We start from the raw sequence: 20,358 nt of genomic DNA, 5'->3' as shown, positions 1-20,358 counted from the left end.
CAGCTGGCCTTTTAGAGAAGAACTTTGCCGACCCCAGTATACCTTGATCTGGACTGAAAACTGAGTGGTAGGCATCAAGAGGATCACAGGGTACAGTGAGGAACTATGAATTAAAAGTTAATGGTTGATTAAAAGGGCTGAGGCGAGGAAATATAAAAAGTGGAATAACATCTAGAGATCCCAGCTGTGCTACATGGGTGAGTGATGCTATCTTAAGTGAGGCAGGATACAGACTCAAGGGTTTATATGTGAAAGTAATCTTGGGTGGGGAGAGCTGTGATTTTTCAGATATTTGAGGATGCTTAGATTATACCCAATGGAAATGATGCATTTGATTTAATACCCAGGAAAAAAAAAATCTGAGCTAAAAAAAAAAAAAAAAAGGAACTTCTTATGTGTCAGAACAAGACAATAAAGTCTGGACCTTGCAAGGCAAGGCATGTAATTTCAAAGGCGCCCCATACAGGTGGAATTGACAAATAGCACACACCTTTTTTTCCAGTACACTTTGTAGTTTATTATGTACAGTTGACTTCATTATTCATCTAATTCTTTAAATTTGTTCCTCCAAAAGCAAATGCCCTTTGGGCATTTTCAGAATACTATCAGTGATCAAAACAAAACCAGGCTGAGCCCTATCCCAGAGGCTCCTTGCTCTGTGGTTGGCCTAGGATGGCCTCCAGCCCCTTCACCTCTGCCTCTGCTGGCTGCTCTCTGTGTGTCGGAACTGGCTTGCATGTCCTTTCTTGTACTTTACAACAGAACTGGCTTTACTGTAATTTGGCTGAAAACTTCCTAAGGAGAAAACTGGTCTTATTTTTTCAGTGCTGAAAAATGAACGTTAAAAGATTTTAGGTTTTTTAATTGTTTTTCTTCTTTTTGTATAGAGTTGGGGTGGGGTGGGGTTAGTTTTGGGGGGCTTTTGGTGGTGCCAAGGATTGAATCCCAAAGTTTGCCTTTGCTAAATATCCTAAGTATAGATAGATTCCAGATGGTGTGAATTGGTGTCACTTTGATTTCTTTATCCAGATGAGAGTCTACATACTGTTGTTTTGTTTTCTCTTATTGGGGATGGGGGTGGGGGTGGGGGAGAGGGCTAGAACTGAAATTAGCATTTCCCACTAAAATAGGCCTTCTCCCTTTATCCAAGGGAAGCCTGTGTCCATGAGCACTGCCTTCAGTCTCAGCCACTTGCTGCCTTTGCTAGGAACAGTTCACAAACGGGCTGATCTCACAGAGAAGCCTCAGAGTCCAAAATTGCCAGAAAAATATTTTGTGGGTTCTCCCATGATCTTGTTTTCTCAAAGGAAAATGCACCTGACAGAACTTGTTCTCAGCGGAGGTAAACCTCATCCTTTAAAGCAGTATACTTTCACAGAACTTTTATTATCTCAAAAAATGTATACCTTTATTGATTTCAATTTAACACGATACTGACAGAAAGAAGTGCGATGCCATGTACTTGGTCCCTAAACCTCGAGGGCTGTGATATGCCTTGCGGAGAGAATTAGACAAAGAAGGTTAGGAGTTGATACCTACAGCCATGAGTTCAGCACTAACGCTAGGCACAGGGGTTTGTTTGTTTTGGCTTTTACGAGACAGGGTCTTGTACGTAGTCCAACTAGTCTGGCACTCACGGGTACAGCTGGCCTTGAATCTGCCTCTTTCTCTCCAGTGCTGCCATTACAAGCATACACCACTATTTCCAGACAGCTCAAAGTTAATGACCCAGGAATATAGATTAAATAGTTTTGAAACAGCAAAACACTTAAGTGAGGCTATATACAGATTGGCTTACAAAAAAAATTACAAGAGGTCGGAGAAGCACAGCCTTGTATTTCCCAAGAAGCAAAGTGGGAACTTTATACAAATTGTTAACACCACGAACAATGGGATCAACGCTACCTCAGTCACAGAGCAGACTCTCCAACGCATGCCTTTTATGCAGGGCACAGCGCACTGTCACGTGCTGACATATTAGTACGAGGGGACAGGCCTGTTTCATGGCTTTTGCAATGGACAGGACCAAACCAACACAGCTGTACTGGAAAGAGCTCAGAGGCTGCCTGTGTCCAAAGCTAGACCTTCTGGGAAAGGATTTGAGAAGTGCAGGTTTTAAATTGCTTTAAAACACAGGCAGATTTTTTTTTTTAAATGTTTTAATTCTCAGCAACAAGTACTGTTAGGTTGACAATCTGCAGCTTTTTGGGGTTTTAGTCTGAAATTTTTTATAACATTTGTTACATACCTTAAACACTTTATTTAATGAATGTTAGGACTGCAGGGCAATCATAATTTTACATGAGCTTTACAATTGTTGCTCAAACTAACTTTAGAAAATTTAAAATTGGTAATGACCCTACAATTGGAAGTCAGATAATTTTAACACAATTTGAAATTGAAATGAAATCACTTCAAATATGGACATGATTCTAGGTTGAATATCAAACTAGCAGAAGCAGACAGTACCAAAGTACCAAGACATGCTGCTTTCCTGGCTAAACTATGGCCGATGAATCACTTTTAACCCATCCAAAACGAAGGAGCTATACCACAATGAAAAATCTATCAGCAGACACCTGGTTCAGCCAATATTTTCCACAAGAAATGCTGACTCCTTCAAAGACCCACCAGAATGCTAACCCAGTGCTCTGGCAGCTTTGTCTCCAGTGTGGTTAGAATTCCACTGCTAATGTGGGAAAATAATTAAAATGACAATCCCATTGCCTTGTACGCAATGCCTATTTCAAAATTCCACCCACCCACCCAATTCATCCAAATGGCAAGGTGAGTTTCCTGGGCCACCACACTTGAACTGCTCCGCCAGCGCTATCTGAGCTGCCGACAGGGGTGTTCTTCAGATCCTGTTTGGGCAACATGACTCCTCCAGGCAGACTTGTTCTTCAATCTTGGGGGGGGGGAGAAGAATTAATACATTTTGGGGTAAATTCTCTCAAAAAGACATTTATTTCCACATTTCGACATGGAAAATATTTAAATGCACTTTTATGGAAAAAGAAATCGTTTTTTATATGTGTGCAACCAGTAACTACTGTTTTACAATAAACAGTGACCCAAAAAAAGGTGTGGGGATTTACAACATGGTAGCCCATTAACTAAAGAGGACACACAAACTATCTCAGGACCCTCAGAGAAAAATTAAGGCAATAAAAGTGGCTTTTAACAAGTGGCTTAAAATTAAATTTTCAAATGTTTACTTTTGGGGTCTGGCATAATGCTTTTTAAAGTTTTACAATAAAGTGTCATCTTCTGAGAAAGTATTCACATTTCCTAGTGACTGACTAGTGACTTTATCTGATTAGCAATCAACAATTTACCAACAACTCATCCATTTTAGACACACAAGAGTTAAGTTTAGCATCTTCAGTGTTCGGCTTATTGGGCCAATAGCCTACTTCTAAAGAATTGTATATGCACTTCATTATCCAAAAAAGAGGGTTTCGTTGGCACCTGAGTTGAGTATAATACACAAGCCAAGAATGTCTAAGATAAAGTTGTTTAAAAGATGTATTTTATCTATCTATACATTTATATCTATACCAGTACACATACACCTATACACACATATACAAAGGACTTCTCCTTTAAAAATGACAAAGATGTAAAAAGAACTCGACGTTTGGTCAAACACACACCAATGCCATTTTAAACAGTTTCAAGTTATCTAAAGAATTTGAAATTTTATTAACAATTTCAAGAATTTACAGTTGTTAGATTAATACCCATTTCAATGAAGTTTGATATACTAGCCTATTTATGAGACCAGTATCTTAACACGACTTATTGCTGACCTTTAAACAGACACCAGTGGGAAACCGCCAGGCACTCCCGAGCCCCTCCCAGCAGGACTGAATGTGGTTCAGACCACTGCCTCAACACTAGGCTCTCACTGTGCTGCTCCCAGAAGAACACGCACACAGGACCCTGAGGATAGCTGCATGCCAAGCACTCACAGGAATTTCACACAAGAACTCCAGAAGTGTCTAAGCCTACTAAGGACTCTGGTGTTAAAAGTTCTCTGGATCTTTATGGATCACTTCAAGTGATGGGCTTGCCTTCAGAGACTTAGGAGACACCCAAGATTAAGCAAGCTGTGCAGTCTTAACATTTCCCTTTGTGAATACTCCTGACAATGAAATTAGAACACATTTGGTTTTACCCAATTCTCCTCTAGAAGGTGAGGGCCTCTTTTATTTGCATACCATTCATACCCATCTTCCAGATCTTATTAGATCTGATGTATGATGAATGTGCAAGATACAAGAGCTGAGAAATGATGCCATGCTTTGATTCAGCTTGCAGAGAAACACCTGGATCAGTCTTGCTTCCTCTATGCTGTTGACTGGGCCCTCTCACAGGGCATATGGCACACAAAGAAAGTCATTCCTAGGTTTCAAGCTATTGGTAGCTGGGAAGCATTTCAATTGTAAAATGTCTCTGGAGTACTTGTAAAGCAGTACATACTGTGGTTTACACTTGATAGTATTTCCCCAAATAAATTCTGTCAACAGTTATGGTACAGGCTCACCTTAGAGAGAACCTACTAAATTCTAATGTTTTCATTTTGTTCAATCTTTACTAACCATAATACACCCCATTTTTCTTGATATGTAAAACATTTTATAAGTTCAACTGAACTTGAATTCTTTCAATTGCATGTGTACTCACATGCACAATTTACATGTTTGTCATATATTTAAATATTATTCTCTGTAAAACAATTTCAGGATAGGAAATGATATGCTAGCAAATAGAAATCTAGCATTTAAACTGTTCCTTAAGTTCTTCTAAGCAAAGTGCATTTATAATATAAACACATTATATATGAAGCTAAAAACTCAATCTCACACCAGAGATTTCAAATATCCAAGTCAGTCCAGATGAGTCACAGAGAAAAGTGCTAACAGAGTAAATCTGGAACGAGTTCATGGGGGCTGGGCAGGGAGTCGTCGAAGCGAAACCTCTTAGAAACCATGCTGCCGTCCTCAGGGATGTTCTCCTTGTCTTCCCGGTCTCCACAGCTTCCATTACAGGAGGACTTGGGGGCCTTATCTTCAGAGGACCTGAGGGTATGATCCTGAATTTGAGAGGAACCTGAAGTTTCCTCAGGATGGAACAAGCTTCCAAAGTCCCACTGCTGAAGCCAAGAATGAGAAAGGCAGGATTCTGCTGTTGGTCGTTTCCTTTGGCAGAAAGCAGAAAGGGAAAGATGAGACTCAAAGCAAGCTGAAGACATCTTCCAACTACATTTTAAAATGAACACGATGATAGCACACATCATACAGTGCAAATGGTATGGTAGATACAGCTGTTATTAAATGCTTAGATATATACCAGGGGCTATTTTAAATGCCTCCAATAGATTATTTAATAATCACAAGAAACCTAAGAAGTGGGTTACCATTATTGGCACTTAACAGCGTCATTAGAGGAACATTTGCATTTGATGCAAATTTTCCCAAGCTATCAGTGTCGCATGTGATGTCTGGATAGTAAATATGTCCCCAAAGGCCCTGTGTTAAAGTTGTAGCCACCAGCCTGTGGCATGTTGGAAGGTGCAGAAGCTTTAGGAAATAGGTTTACTGAGGGCAGGTGGAGCTAGGTCACATTAACTCCTGGAGGAGCACTCACTGCTTTCTTTGCCCACCTGAGTATAAACCATTTAACTTTCAGTAAATAACACCAGTTTATTGCAAGGAGTTCACAAATAAAAACATCCTGCAGCTAGATTAAGTAGCCACTCAAACAATTGTCTAGTCCCAAACTACACATCTCAGTGAACTTCTGCATAGTTAGAATGACATTCTCAAGACATGAAGCTTAGGATTTTACATTTTCACTGTCAGCTACCTTTTTATGCACTTACCTACCACCATCAACACACACACACATACAGAAAAAAGAAAAAAAACTGTGACAGAGTTTAAATTAGACAAACAATTAGCTTTATATCCTCCTTCATGACTCGTGTGTCCTTTGGCCTGCAATCCATCCTTCCTCATCACCTATTATTACCCTGTCTTGGTCTCCTTTGTAAATGAAACATTATATCTACACTTTGAGCTGTTTCCATATATACATGTATATTTACATGTCTAAGATCCACATATGAAGGAAACGTTTTTTTTTTTTAATTCTAATTTGAGGCACCTCATGCTTAATATGATAGTTTTCAAGTTCACCCCTTTTCCTGTAAATTTCATGATTTTTCTTTACAACTGAGTAATATTTCATTTTGTATATGTACTACATTTTCCTTACCTATTTATCTATTATGAACATCTAGTTTGCTTCTGTTTCCTTGTTATCATAAATAAAGCACCAATAATCATGGATGTACAATTATCTCTTTGGTAGAATATAGCGTTCCTCTGGGTCTATGTCCTCTGGGTCTATGTAAAATACCTGGGTCATATAATAATTTATTTGAATTTTAGAAAACCTACAAGTTGATTTCCATAATGACTATTTTAATTTGCACTCTCACACTCAGGGAATATGTATTCCTCTTTCCTCACATCCTTTCCAACATGGGTTATTAAGTTTCTTGATGACAGCCACTCTGACTGGGTGAGGTGGTAACTCAAAGTAGATAATACATTTTAAGTATCCTTCTACAATACTGATTAAAAATATTTTATTTATTTATTATGCTCCCATTCCGGTATACCATAATCTATTTAACCAGACACCTACTGATGCTTCCAAACTCTAGATGTTACAAGCGATGACTTGTTCAACACTGACGATGCATTCTAGATGCTTTCTAAAATGTACTTGTTTTCTTCATAGTATGAAATTTTAAATAAGGTTTTCGGTGCCCCCAATTACCTTTAACTTGCAATAATAGCAGTATCTTCTAGAAGACTATGAAAACTATTTGTTCTTAGACCTTTCTTCTCTAATCTTTGTTATATGCCCTAGTTTTCAGTGCTGAAGAGCAAATACCAGGGCCTCACACACAAGAGGACAAATCTACCATTTAGCTATGCCCTCAGCCTTGAATTCATATTTGCGTAAGGTAAAACAACAAAAAAACTTTCTATAAATCTCTTCTTGGAAGCACAACTTGGAGAAAACATTAGTCAGTGACCATGATTGCTTGCCACTAACTAGGTATCAGTTTTGCCACTGATTTTAGATATCCTTTATTACACAAAAAAAAACACTTGCTTTATTTTCAGATCCCTTCAATTTGAAAAGCTTTTGGAGGAACTATAAACCAGTAACTTATTTTCTATCTTAGTTTATGCTCTAAACATTAACTGTTAATTTTTTGAAATTATAGCTTCAATGATAATTTATCTAATATTTTGAATCTTAAGATTGCTTTCTGGGCTAGAGAGACAGCTTAGAGGTTAAGAGGACTGACTGTTCTTCCAAAGGTCCTGAGTTCAATTCCCAATAACCGCATGGTGGCTCACAACCATCTATAACAAGATCTGGTGCTTTCTGGCATGCAGGCACACACGCAAGCAGAATACTGCATAAATAATAAATGAAAAAATAAATAAATAGATTACTGTTATTCAAAAGAAGGGGAAACCTATAAGCTCAAAGTTACACAGGAATCATCGGTAGGCAGATATTTCCATTTTTTTGTTTTTGTGTGTAGTCTTTTTATAATTAATACTCATTTCAGAATATTTAAAATAAAAGCAAAGACTAAGAAAACAAATGGCTTATAAACAGAAAACACAATATTACTCTTTATATAAAATAGGTATACATGTTCAAAGAGCTGTCAAGATTCAAACTATAAATAAACAAACTGAGTCCTCCAAGAGATTCACTGCCCTGAACAGAAGTCTGGAAGGTGAGGCCACTGGCCCCAAGCTATAGTTCTAGGACACAAGCCTTCTTAAAGAAGAGCTGGGCCTCTCCTTGTGTCTGAGTGGCCGGTGATCAAGTGTCTGGAGGTAGGTCAAGTCTTTTTTTCAGTAAATACCATGATGCATTGAATTTTTATTTTTAGCACATGCCAGAGTGAAAGATACTCTATAGCTCATGGCTTTCTTTCTTTAAGCAATCAAAATTTCAACATTCATATATATAAAATGAATCCATACATGAGCAGACGTTTAATCCTTTAAGATTTGGCAATCATTTGTGCCTGTTATGTAACAGACTTATTTAACTAAAAATCATTCACATTGAAGTCCCATCATAGTAAGCCAAAGATTAGCAGCTGGTTGAGAAAATATTACCTCAAATATCATCTTCATTCTAAACTTCCTGTTGTGTTTTTTGCTTAGAGTTACAGATTTGTTATTTAATGGTTTTTCATATCAACTCTCATTACACTTTGCCAATTTGTAAATGCAAATTGACTTTTTTCCAAATAGTCTATTTTTTTGAAATTACTTTAAAATTTTTTTATATTAATTACAGTTTATTCACCAGCTGTAGCCCCCCTCCCTCATTCCCTCTCAATCCCACCCTCCCTTCCCCATCCCCTCCCATGGCCCTCTCCCAGTCCACTGATAGGAAAAGTCCTCCTCCCCCCCTTCCATCTGACCCTAGCCTATCAGGTCTCATCAGGCTGCATTCTTTTCCTCTATGGCCTGGTAAGGCTGCTCCCCCAACAGGGGGAGGTGATCAAAGAGCAGGCTAATCCGTTCATGTCAGAGACAGGCCCTGTTCCCCTTAGTAGGGCACCCACTTGGAGACAGAGCTGCCTTGGAGGTTCTAAGTTATCTTCATGCATGGTCCTTGGTTGTAGTATCAGTCTCAGAAAGGACCCCTGGGCCCAGATTTCTTGCTTTCCTTGTGGAGCTTCTGTCCTCTCCAGGTCTTTCTATCACCCCTTCTTTCATAAAATTCCCTGCACTCTGCCCAAACTTTGGCTATGAGTCTCAGCATCTGCTTTGATACACTGCTGGGGAGAGCCTTTCAGAGGCCCTCTGCGGTAGGCTCCTGTCCTGTTCCCTGTTTTCTCCCTCTTCTGAGGTCCATCCCATTTGCCTTTCTGAGCGAGGATTGATCATCTTACCCAGGGTTCTTTTTGCTTAGCTTCTTTACATACAGATTTTAGTATGTTTATCCTATATTATATGTCTAATATCCACTTACAAGTGAGTATATACCATGTGTGTCTTTCTGCTTCTGGGATACTTCACTCAGGATGATCTTTTCTAGATACCACCATTTGCCTGCAAATTTCATGATTTCCTTGTTTTTAATTGCTGAATAGTATTCCATTGTGTATTTATATAACTTTAGAATGTACCTTGTGACTTTAATATAATGTTATTTTACTAGCATTTTTAGTTTTACAAAACGATTTCACTGAAATAATTTTATACATGCAATAATGCAGTTTTTATTACTGAGGTCTCTTACCCACCCTTCCCCTTAGGCCACCCTCTTTCGCAGTAGTTCCCTTCAACTTTCAGGTCATTATCCCCAGCAGTTTCCAAATGTGGGATATAAAACATACATTAATTACATTTTTGTGCAGAATATATCTTTTATAGGCACATGCAATTAGTTCTGTAACAGCAATTAATTAATGTCATTACTTACTCTGGATTCTTTACTAGAAGGCTCTGAATGAAGTCTGTCGCCAGTTGTGAAACTGATGAAAAAGTTTCTTCTGAATAATCCACATTAACTTGAGAAATGTTCAGATATGTTTCTTGATTATCTTCTCCTACAAATGGTGATGTATGAGTTAACAACATATACGCTATTATGCCAATATTCCTGAAAAACAAATAAGGGAGAAAGAACTTAAAATGCACAATAATTTAACAATATTTATAGGCAATATAATTAGTAGTCCAAAAATTCATATCCTCAAATCTGGCACAGTTTAAAAAAAAAGACTTAAGCTGCTTCTAGAGATTGCTGTGCCATTAAAAACTGAAATAGCTGTGGCACTTCCATTTGCCTCAAAAAGAGAACAGGATGCCATATGTATGTTACGTATGACATCAATATAATCTGCTGAAAACACCACTTCCTCTACAGTCTATGCAACTTTCATTGAAGACTCTTGTTGGTCTGTCCAATGGCAATAATGCCCTGAGTGATGTAACCAGGGCTCTGTGAAAACTCAAGTCTGCAAGTCAGGAAAAGTACAAAGCTGGATGGGCAAAATTTCTCAGAGCTGCAAATATGTTATGGACAAGCTCATTAGGAGCCAGAACAACTGAGCAAGGCATACTTTACTGTGGACTTGGCAATCAGACGTTTTGTATTGTTGCAAACCCATTAATTTCAAAGAACCAGGGCAATAAGGCTAAACTCTTCACTTGGTCTACAGAGTCAGTTAGTTGATCTGTGGTCACAAGAGAAGTTCTAGTGCCATCCTCGTACTGCTTACTGTGAGGGTCTCTTTGAGAAAGCTGCAAACCCCACAATTCCCTAGAGCTGAACCCTTATAACCCCGAGCCTGTGTGTGCCTCTGACCTCATTCTACTCAGCAAATGCTTAATGCCTCTAGACTCGCAGAGCTAGGCGGGGCATTGCGCTTTGACTGAGGCATCATCCTGGCTTCTTGAGCATTTCATTGACTACACAGTGTGTGTCAGACATAGGCTGGCTCATTCTTACTCAACTGAGGTGATCAATGAGAGGGAGTTTCCATTTCTGTGCCTCTGGCTCAAGAGCTTACTGAAAAAGACAGGTAGATAAAAATTCTTCAATGATACCTTTTAAATAAAATCTTTTAAAGAAAGCCTTATTTTTATTATTAAAACTGTATTTTAATATATATTATTCAATTTTGAAAGGTGATATTTAGATTACAATAGACTCTTACCACATATCTGTTGCTGTGGTAATGGGATCATAGTTGAGAATTTCTGGAGCTGAAAGAGAAAATTAAATTAAGACCCAACATTGGTAAACTTTAAAACTAATAATCACCTTGCATTAAATTAGAACTTGATTTGCTTATGGAAGGCAGAGTAATAGGAACTCAATAGGAATTTAGTGAATTTTAATTATTTTGAGATTAGAAACTAGGACATATATAATATTTGAAAATCATATGAAGAAGCGGGCATTGGGCCAAGTCCCTACTGTCCTAGAGGAGCTTGGCAGTTCTTATGCGGGAGAACAGTGCATTCAAGCTGACCTCAGAAAAAGCAGTATGAAGGAATGAAATGGTAGGAGCCACAATCTTTACAACTGTAGTTTAACTGCTTTGTTATTAATGTATATTATTTTGTTGGCTTCATGTAAGTTTATCTTTTCAGGGTAAAATGGATCATGTTCTTATTACATTGTAAGGAAAAAAAAGGTTTCTCATAAATGCCAAGATTCTCAAACAGATTAAATATTCTTAAATTATCAAAAACCTAACTCCCTAAGCAATTTCTACCTGTGTCTTTCCTTGTCCTCATGAAATGGAAAGTAAATTATCTATACTTCCTGAACCCTGCAGTGAACTTCTAGATAGTATTTACAATTGAGAATGGACTGTTTCTCAATGGGCTTTTATAATCTCTTCAAAAAACAGTGTCTCAACTCTAGCATTCTCATGATTGACACCTTTGAATTAGATATGCTTTCAGTGTCACCAAACTATTTACGACCTTTCTGCATCCTTCTGGCAGCTCTGTCATTACTAACTACAACTATGTCGTCTAGGATACTACAGGCCACGTGAGCATTCAACAGTGAGCTCTGCTCATTTCCGGGCGATAACTGTCTCTTCCATGGGACCTCCTCTGCTTAGCTTTATCTTTCCAACAGAAGGTCCATTTGAACAATAACAAAAAGATAAAAAATTACAGCATATATGCTGTTTTATATATCACAAAAATTTTTTGTATGCACAATCAAATGTATTGATTTAGTACATTATCCTAGATTGCCTCGTCATCTTCTTGGGTACCCTTTTACCCAGAATCCTCTCTTTACAGCCCTATTAAAAACCCTCACATTTGAAGACAATAGCAGCAATGAATGGCACCTGCAAAACCAAAGACTGCACTGCGTACAGCTTCAGGGCCAGGACTAGACAGGAGCAGAAATGAGAGCTACATGTTCAGCTGGTCTCAGAGGCTCACGGACCAATTGAGTCTGTCTCTTGCCTATTTTCTACTGATTTCCCTTTTAAGCTTTTCTTTTCTCCCTACATATAAAGCCAGTATAAACACGCCCTGTACTTTTACACGTAGCCAATATCCTGTGAGTTGTTCCAAATGCTTACATATCTCTATATTCATTATAAGTCATCTAATGAGTCATAACTAAATTTGAATGCATTCAACTTTCTGAATAAAATGAATCCTGGTATTGTTTTTTTGGTGCTAAGCAAGCACTCCACCACATGAGCTACAACTCCATCATAAAATATACTTTTAAAGATGTATCTTTATAAATTTTAAAATGTATAAAAAATGGAATTCTTACCTAAGTACTCAGGTGTTCCCATGATTTCCCGAAGCTCACATGCATTCCCAATTTTTCGAGACATTCCAAAGTCTACAATTTTTATGTCCCCAAGTGGGTAAATGCTGCTCAACAGTATGTTCTGTGGCTAAATAAAGCATACGAAAGGTTATAAGCAACAGACAACAAAGATGCTCCTAGATACAGGTAAACCGAGTAGAACACACTTCTCAGCATACTTCATCCCAACGTCTGTTGGACTCTCAATTAGAAGGCGTACACATTTCATAATGAAGACATTAAAAAGCAGTCAAGGATTTTCAGTTTTTAGGATGTTAGATCGATTATGAGATATGGAATGTGTTAGTAATAAAAGCAAGAGCACCAAATTTAACCCCCAAAAAGTTCAAGTGGCGAACACTCACATACCCACACAGATGCACACAGGCACACACACACAGACACAAACCTGTGAAGGCCCTGCAGTAGAGATGACGTTCAAGCTACGTCTTACAGGAAAAGAAGGAACATGTCAGTTAGAAAGCTGCTCTGAGGGACAGAAAGGTAAGCATGACATCAGCATGCATATCCATGTCCAGAGCAGAAAGTGGTTCTGCACAGCTGGGCCTGACTATCCCAAGGTTTATCACTTAGTCAGTAAGATGCATGTATCCTCCAGTGTCCCCTAGAGCCACATGACTTGACTTTACGGTTACAGGTGTAGAGACGATGCCCTATCAGAGCCCATTATAAATGTACAAGTGCTGCTCAAAGTCTGTGCAAAATCCTAACAGTCACTAAGCTGGGTGACAATGCCAGCCATGCTTGATAAAAAATGACAAGAGACAATTACAGGAGGCAAACCCTATTGTCAACTTCATGGCTATGGTGTGAAAAGCCAAGTTTATAGGACATCCTGACTTCAAGTACTCGAGATGCGGTATAATACACTTTGCCTTTATCAGGACAGAAAGTCGCTGATCAGAGAAAATCACCCAGGCACTTGCTCTGCTGCCTCTTTCCCAACCATGTGATTACAGAAGAGACAGTGGGAATGCTAGACCGTAAACATTTCCTCCTGTTCTACAGGGGAACAAATACAGATGGGGCTTGGTTTTTTTTGTTTTGTTTGTTTATTTTGTATTTATAGGAGAAATATCTAAGCAACGTGTATTTCAAAGTATTTACAGAACTTCCAAATGGATTTAAATTGAATCCACAGCTGAAAAAAAAATTGGAAATCAGAGCTAGGCCTGGGCCATGATAAACAGCGATTTTGAAATTTTATTCTGAAAGTGGCAAAGGAGCCCAAAGGCTTGTGCAGGCAAACCATATAGGCAGAGCAGAATCCATTGTTTTATAAAGATGACAGGCTCCTTCAGACTGTAAGGCATGTGAGCAGCTGTAGAGGAAAGACAAGCATGGACAGACAGCGTGACCAGTGTCCATGGTTCTGGTAAGGATTCCGACTAATCTGCTGAGACAGGCCATGATGCCGTAGAGAAAGATGAGTGAGATATGCAGCAGAGCAATGAGGAGCAAAGAGTGTACCAGACAGGGAACAGCAGCAATCACTTCAAAGGAGGAGGTGCTAGGGAAGACGATGCAGAGTGGAGGACTGCAGAACTCCGTGTAAGGGTGATGGAGTTTAAGTGACCTAATTCAATCTTATCGCACATGCAGCCGGTCTGCCAACACAAAGTAAAGTCACGCAGCGCACAGAGCAGAGGGCACCGCCGCAGTCTCAACCAGTCCCTATCACCAGCCCAACACTGCACCTTCCAAGAGCACGGAAAGAACACAATGTTGTGTCAGTTTAAATCACACCACCATACCTTTAAATCAAGGTGGACAATGTTATTCTGATGTAGATAACAAACTCCTTCAAGTATTTGTTTAATGAGCCTGATAACATCACTTTCAGATATCATTTCAGCCAACTCAGGTAAACACAGGTTGAAAATTTCTCCACCTGCAGCACTGAAAGAAAATTCAAATGGAGCCTTTTACAAATCATTTACCGAAAAATAACCTTTAAATGCTGTACACCCATTAAGCAGAGGCCACATGGCCACGTACACATCAGTGTGTGAACCACTTCAGTGCCTGCCGACACTAAGACGCATGTTCTGTGTAGGATTCGATAGTCTCAAACTTAAATTCCAGGCACCAAAGCTTACACTGTAGCTGTAAGCTGTCACTGATTAATCTGTACATAGCAAGCCATAGAAAGCCATGAAGATTTGATGCTGGCACCTGGTTTATGACAACACAGGAAAAACTATCAGCTGGTGAGGAACATGTTTGAAGGTACCAATGACACACACTCCACTTCCTCCTGTCCCACACATCCAAAACCTGAAAATTCATGAGGAACTAACATATTGTCTGACTCAAGGTATCATGATAAAGGTGGTCTAAGTGCCAGAAATTTCACATGGCTGTTGCTTTTATATTAGTAAACTACAAATGCAGGCACTGGAAGGCAAGATAGGAAAAAACTGCAAGCAAAGAAATAAATGTGTCTTCATGAAAACTTCACCTGTGCATCAGTGTTTACCTTCCACACCCTTCCCCAGGGGCTCCTGAGGAAGGAGTGGGAGTCCATGGTGTCGGCTGGCAATCCACCTGCACCCCTCCCTCTTTAGTTACACTCTTTACTGTGACTAAAAAATCCCACTCAAAAGTGGAGTGGTCTAACTACATCCCTGTAATGGGACCAAGATGAGATTAGCAGTCATAACACCGCGAATACAATTCTAAGAAAGCAAAGAGATGACACTTTAGGTTTTCAGAAATGTGTTTGCTAGGCACTTTACAAGGCACAGAATACACCATGAGCGGAGAAAATCATAGAGCAAGACCGTGAGCAGGGTACTGTGTGTGTGTGTGTGTGGGGGGTTGTCATAGAAATCAAGTCTGCCCAAGTGTCAGTCTGGTTGCTGCTAAATTAGCTAATATACTGGACTTTCAAATGACATATTTAACAGACAGAACTTTGTAATTTCCTACAAGAAAAGGTATTTCTGTCCTACATAACTGCAGAATTACTGTTTGTAAACTATAAGCAAGTTCCCCTTTCAAGCTATTCTATTTCAAGGGCAGCTTTTGTCCCATAGTCAGTAAGTCTATGCCATAATTAATCTTAGTTTGCTCAAAATTGAGCATTATTAAAAATTTCATATCATGTGTTCATTCAGAAAACATATTCTCTTTGGTTAGGTATTTTCCTTAATTACATGCACATGCTTTTAAAGCACTTAATATGGACAAAGTGTTCACTTCATGGAGTGGAAATCAGTGACTGGACTAGTCTCAAAATCTCTCCTCAACCTATAAAAAGATGTAACAATACCACCTTCTAGAAAAGTAGCCATTTATTTATTTAAACAGTCAAAAAAAGGATTAAAACAGTTACAGAGACATTATAATTGGAATAAAGTATTTTTATGCAAGCTATATATTTCGATAAAAATAAAAGGTTTTTATTTAAAAGTTACAAAGTGATCATAAGAACTTCAGCTTCATTTACAAAAATAAACAATTTGGCTAAAAAATTAGATTAATTGAGGCAAAACAGGAAAATATAAAAATACAATAGAACTATCAGAACTCCTAGCCATATTAATTGCTAAAGAAAGTTTATACATTATTGCAAAGTTAGCAAATGCAGTAACTCATAACACTACTTTTTTAAATGACTGTGGGGGATTCAGACATTGTGTATAGTTGGACACACATTTATCCTTTGAGCCAGCAATCAACTTCCAGGAATTTGCCCTGAAGCTCCACCTATGTACAACAGGCCAAATAAAACAGCAGGCCATGCAATGGAGTCTCTTGAAAATTAGCCATATATGGTTCTGGAGACATGACACAGTGATACAGCATGTGCTTATAATGAATGAGGTCCTGGGTTCCATTTACACGCGCGCGTGCGCGCGCGCACACACACACACACACACACACACACACACCAAGCTTTCTTACAAGTCTTTGAGTTCTAAATCATGCAAACCTTTCTTATAGTTGGAAATGATTTTTAAGGGGTTCCTAAAAGTGAAATCCCAATACAATACTGACTATAAATAGAAGCAAATGGATCTAACCTAACTCTGTAACTCTGAGTCTCTGAATACATGCCATAGTGGGCCATACTTCAGTTTAAAGGAATGACAAAAAGGAAGAAAGAAAGAGAAAGAAAAAGAAAAAGAGAGATGGAGGGGTACTCCAGTTGCTTGCTCCCAGGTGTGGTATTAGCAGGTTTATGCTGAACTGACGGATGCCACCCCACTGAAACCAGCGAGTCGTGTAGAGGCGGCTGACCAGTTCAGCCATGGAAAAGTCAATGAGACCTTGGTGTGCAGAGCCAGGAAGGCTGCAGACACTGATTTGATCACATCAGAAAGATACAGAATGGAGATTTCGAGCCTACTTGACACATTTTAATCTTCGATAAATTCAGGACAAATTTGGAATAAAGGAAAAATAATGGAAGAAGCTGATTGGGACCTACTAATTTGATCATAATGGGTTGTTTTAAATTAATTCAATTTAATAGTTTAACAAAACCATGAATACATAGTGATAGTAAAAAGGGAGGAAAAAAAGAAAAGAAACACTTTTATACGAAGAATGCCAGTTTAATGAATTTATAATGAACCATTTTCTGACATCCTCTAGGGATGCCAATTCATCAAGTATGTCAATGGTTACTGACATTTCTGGATGGAAATCTGTCAAAGAGCAGGGCACTCAATAGCATCACTCAGATTAGTTAACTTCCTCTATAATGAAGATCTGGCAGACTGCCTTACTCATCTTCAAATTTAACAAAACCAGTAATAAAACCAGCTGACGTTAATGCCACCCGATGTGATGCATCAGGAAACACACATCACCCACATTACTGTCCTTGCCAAACATGTTACACTCTAATGATGGGGATACAGTCAGACAAACCTAGAATACGTGACATTTCCTGTGACACGTGATCATTCACAACCCCCAAAAGTCAATGTCATAAAAAATAAAATACAACTACATATAACGGTCCCAGCTAAAACGTATGCTGACTTTGCGTTTGATAGTCATGTTGGTGTGCAGAATGCCTTATTCTTCACAACAAATCCTGCAGTACACAAAAGAAACACCACGTTCAGTGAAGAAGTCAACATGTCAACTGAGGAATCAAAGGAAAGAAGGCGTGCATGCCGATTATACCATTTTTCCAAGTGTTCATAGGCTTGAAATTTTGTAAAGTGGAAATGAGTACACGGGATGGTCTGAGGTGAAAATTTAATTTGCAATGATCAGAGTAAATCCATCCAGTATTTCATTTTAACCATATAAAAAGTATGTCTCCTTATTAAAACAAATCATCTCCAGCCAAACTGTGAGGACTAAATGAGAATGAATGGCTACTATGACACTGCCACCACAAAGTGACAGACACGATCAAGCCCCAATCCTACCAATAAATTCTAGTCTTAGTCACTTAAAAAAATTAAATATGCTGATCTACTCAAACACTTGTTGAGGGCTGGTTATATTTCAGTCAGAGGCAGTGAGATCACCATCAGGTTTACTAATTCATTGGGTAGGGTACCATTATGAGACTGTGAACACAATCTACACATAAAATATATCATGTTTTGTTGTAGTTCTCCAGATGAACTCCAAACAGGATTTTATTAACACAGTCAGTGTCCTGTATTCATCACCACACCTAATACTTCCTTACCAGTTCCTAATATTAGCTACTCTCCCCACGGTTTACAGGAAATTAGAGGAAAGGCAGCTGAAGAACCTTTGACAAAAATGAAAAATGGAATGGCATTGGTAGTGTCCTGATCTTTCCTGCTGTTCTAACTCACTCTGCAGCTTCTGTAACACATTTTCATGGCATCTTGTTCTGAGAAATGTATATACTACTCATTGTTCAGTAAACTACATGTCAGTTTAACTTGTTAAAAATCAGCGCTTTCATTCAAACTAGTTTTAGTCAAATCTGTTTCCTTGCACAAAACAATTGATTTGAAAAAAACATGAATAAGTCTTTACTTCCTTACAATATGAATACTAAAACAAAAGTTGTAAGAGCTGGGGAGGTGAGTCAGGAGGTAATGGACTTGCCCAGCAAGCATGAGGACCAAGTTCTGTCCACCAAGCACATCTGGTAGCCCGCCCACAATCCTAATGCACAGGAGGAAGGGACAGGAAATCCAATGACCCAACAAGCCAGCAAGACTGGCAGAAGGAGCTGGCTTCAGGGTCAGCGAAAGACCCAGACTCAATATATAAAGACCCAGACTCAATACATAAAGTGCAGATCAATTGAGAAGACACCTAAAATCTCTCTCCGGCTTCCACATACTATGCATTACACACACATACCACATATAAACACATACATCACACATACTCCATATACACACATGTACAAATAAAATAAAATAGGACAAATACACTTTTAAATTCAAAGGGCAATATATTGTGTACATTGGCTGATAAAAAGAATTACTATAGTTTGTAGCATTATTTTCTTTTAAATAGTAATTATCTTTTTGAGTTTGTGCTACATTGGATTTACTTTACTAAAACCTATCTAAACCAGAGGTGAACTCAGTATTAATTTACTAATCTCTTTCAAATGTTGCCCATCTTAAAACACTTGTAACTGTATCAGATGTGGATCTATGGGTTAGCAAGCCCATATACGCATACCACTTCATCAATTACTGAGTATTTTAATGTTTTCAATTTTTTCACTAACAAGAGATACTTTTTTTCTCTCTTTTGGCTGTTGCTGATATTGCTTTTTACATCATATGTACTATAAATGTCTGAACAATGTAGTACTCATCTTTCTGCAAGCCCTCTTCTTGAATCATTTCCTTGGACATGTTTTATTAAAACAGATTAGCAAAACATAAAAATGACTTCAATTTTATTTGTCATTAGATTATTTCTAGAAGAAAACCTCAATATATGTACTATTAATATGAAATTAAATTCTTGTAACTATATTCCCAAACTGTTGTGTTATTTTTTATTACCTGCTGTTAATTAGTTTTGGTGTATATGTGTGAGGCTATACATTTAGCCTTGTCAAAATGTTTGATTGTAAACTATGTTTAATATTTTATCAACCGGCATCTTTATAAATGTTGTCATACTGCTATTATCTTCGACATTTCACACCATATTGCATCAATTAAAATAAACACCTTAAACTTATGGAAGCACATACTTACTATTCTAACACCAAAATGATTTCAGTTGCATTTTCATAGACCTCATGCAGATTGATCACATGGGGACATGTCCTGGCCAGCTCCAGCACGGCTATCTCATGCACGATCTCTGCCCGGCAATCCTGCCCTCTTCTCCTCTTCTTCAGGAATTTGGCAGCATACTCCTGTCCAGTCAATTTTGATATACACTGTCTAACCACAGCAAACTTTCCTCTAGAGAGAAAGAAAAGGCCAATTTTATACCACCAACTTAAAGTGAACTCTTTCATATACCTGTGGCATTAAGAAATTTTCTTTTCTCTACAAGCTGATTCAAATACCATATGCTCTTCTATAAAGTCTACAATGCTACCACATAAAACATAGATGATTAACTATCATAGCAGGATAAACTATTTTTACTATCAGTAAAACAGATAAACTGTTTTTGCTATTGGTATAATGTATTTTCAGTGTATTTGATAATTTCATGTGCCTACCAACTCTATGCCTTTAAAAAATACCTAGGGGATACAGATTCTATGGAGGGCATTCAAATGCATTTTATGATCAACTAAGAAATTAAGGGTGATCACCAGTTTACTATCTCATGTTTATCATTTTAGAAAAGTATATGTGCTTTTAACTCCTTAATAAAAGTACTTAGCATCTTACCCAATCCTAAAAGCAAAAGGATTATTTCTCCGGTATATGCATGTATTATTATTATTATTACATTATTATTACTATATTATAG

At 38.1% G+C, this 20,358-nt stretch overlaps 1 protein-coding gene across 2 annotated transcripts in view; it reads right to left on the bottom strand.

Annotated features, from left to right (window-relative positions):
* Positions 1–2,944: 2,944 nt before the first annotated feature.
* The window catches only part of Stk17b (serine/threonine kinase 17b), a 29,697-nt gene continuing 12,283 nt past the window's right edge, over positions 2,945–20,358 (bottom strand). For both annotated transcript variants that reach the window (XM_055616647.1, XM_055616648.1), the window contains exons 3-8: positions 19,623–19,835; positions 14,202–14,346; positions 12,388–12,514; positions 10,787–10,835; positions 9,547–9,726; positions 2,945–5,204 (exon numbers count right to left, since the gene is read on the bottom strand). In XM_055616647.1, the coding sequence (XP_055472622.1) occupies positions 4,922–5,204; positions 9,547–9,726; positions 10,787–10,835; positions 12,388–12,514; positions 14,202–14,346; positions 19,623–19,835 (997 nt within the window). In that variant the 3' untranslated portion in view covers positions 2,945–4,921. The remainder of the gene's footprint in view (positions 5,205–9,546; positions 9,727–10,786; positions 10,836–12,387; positions 12,515–14,201; positions 14,347–19,622; positions 19,836–20,358) is intronic.

This window comes from Psammomys obesus, unplaced genomic scaffold (assembly GCF_907164565.1).
Source record: "Psammomys obesus unplaced genomic scaffold, mPsaObe1.curated_primary_1811, whole genome shotgun sequence".
NCBI lineage: Eukaryota > Metazoa > Chordata > Mammalia > Rodentia > Muridae > Psammomys > Psammomys obesus.
The sequence above is the reverse complement of the archived record's forward strand: the minus strand, read 5'-3'. Positions and strand labels throughout refer to the sequence as shown.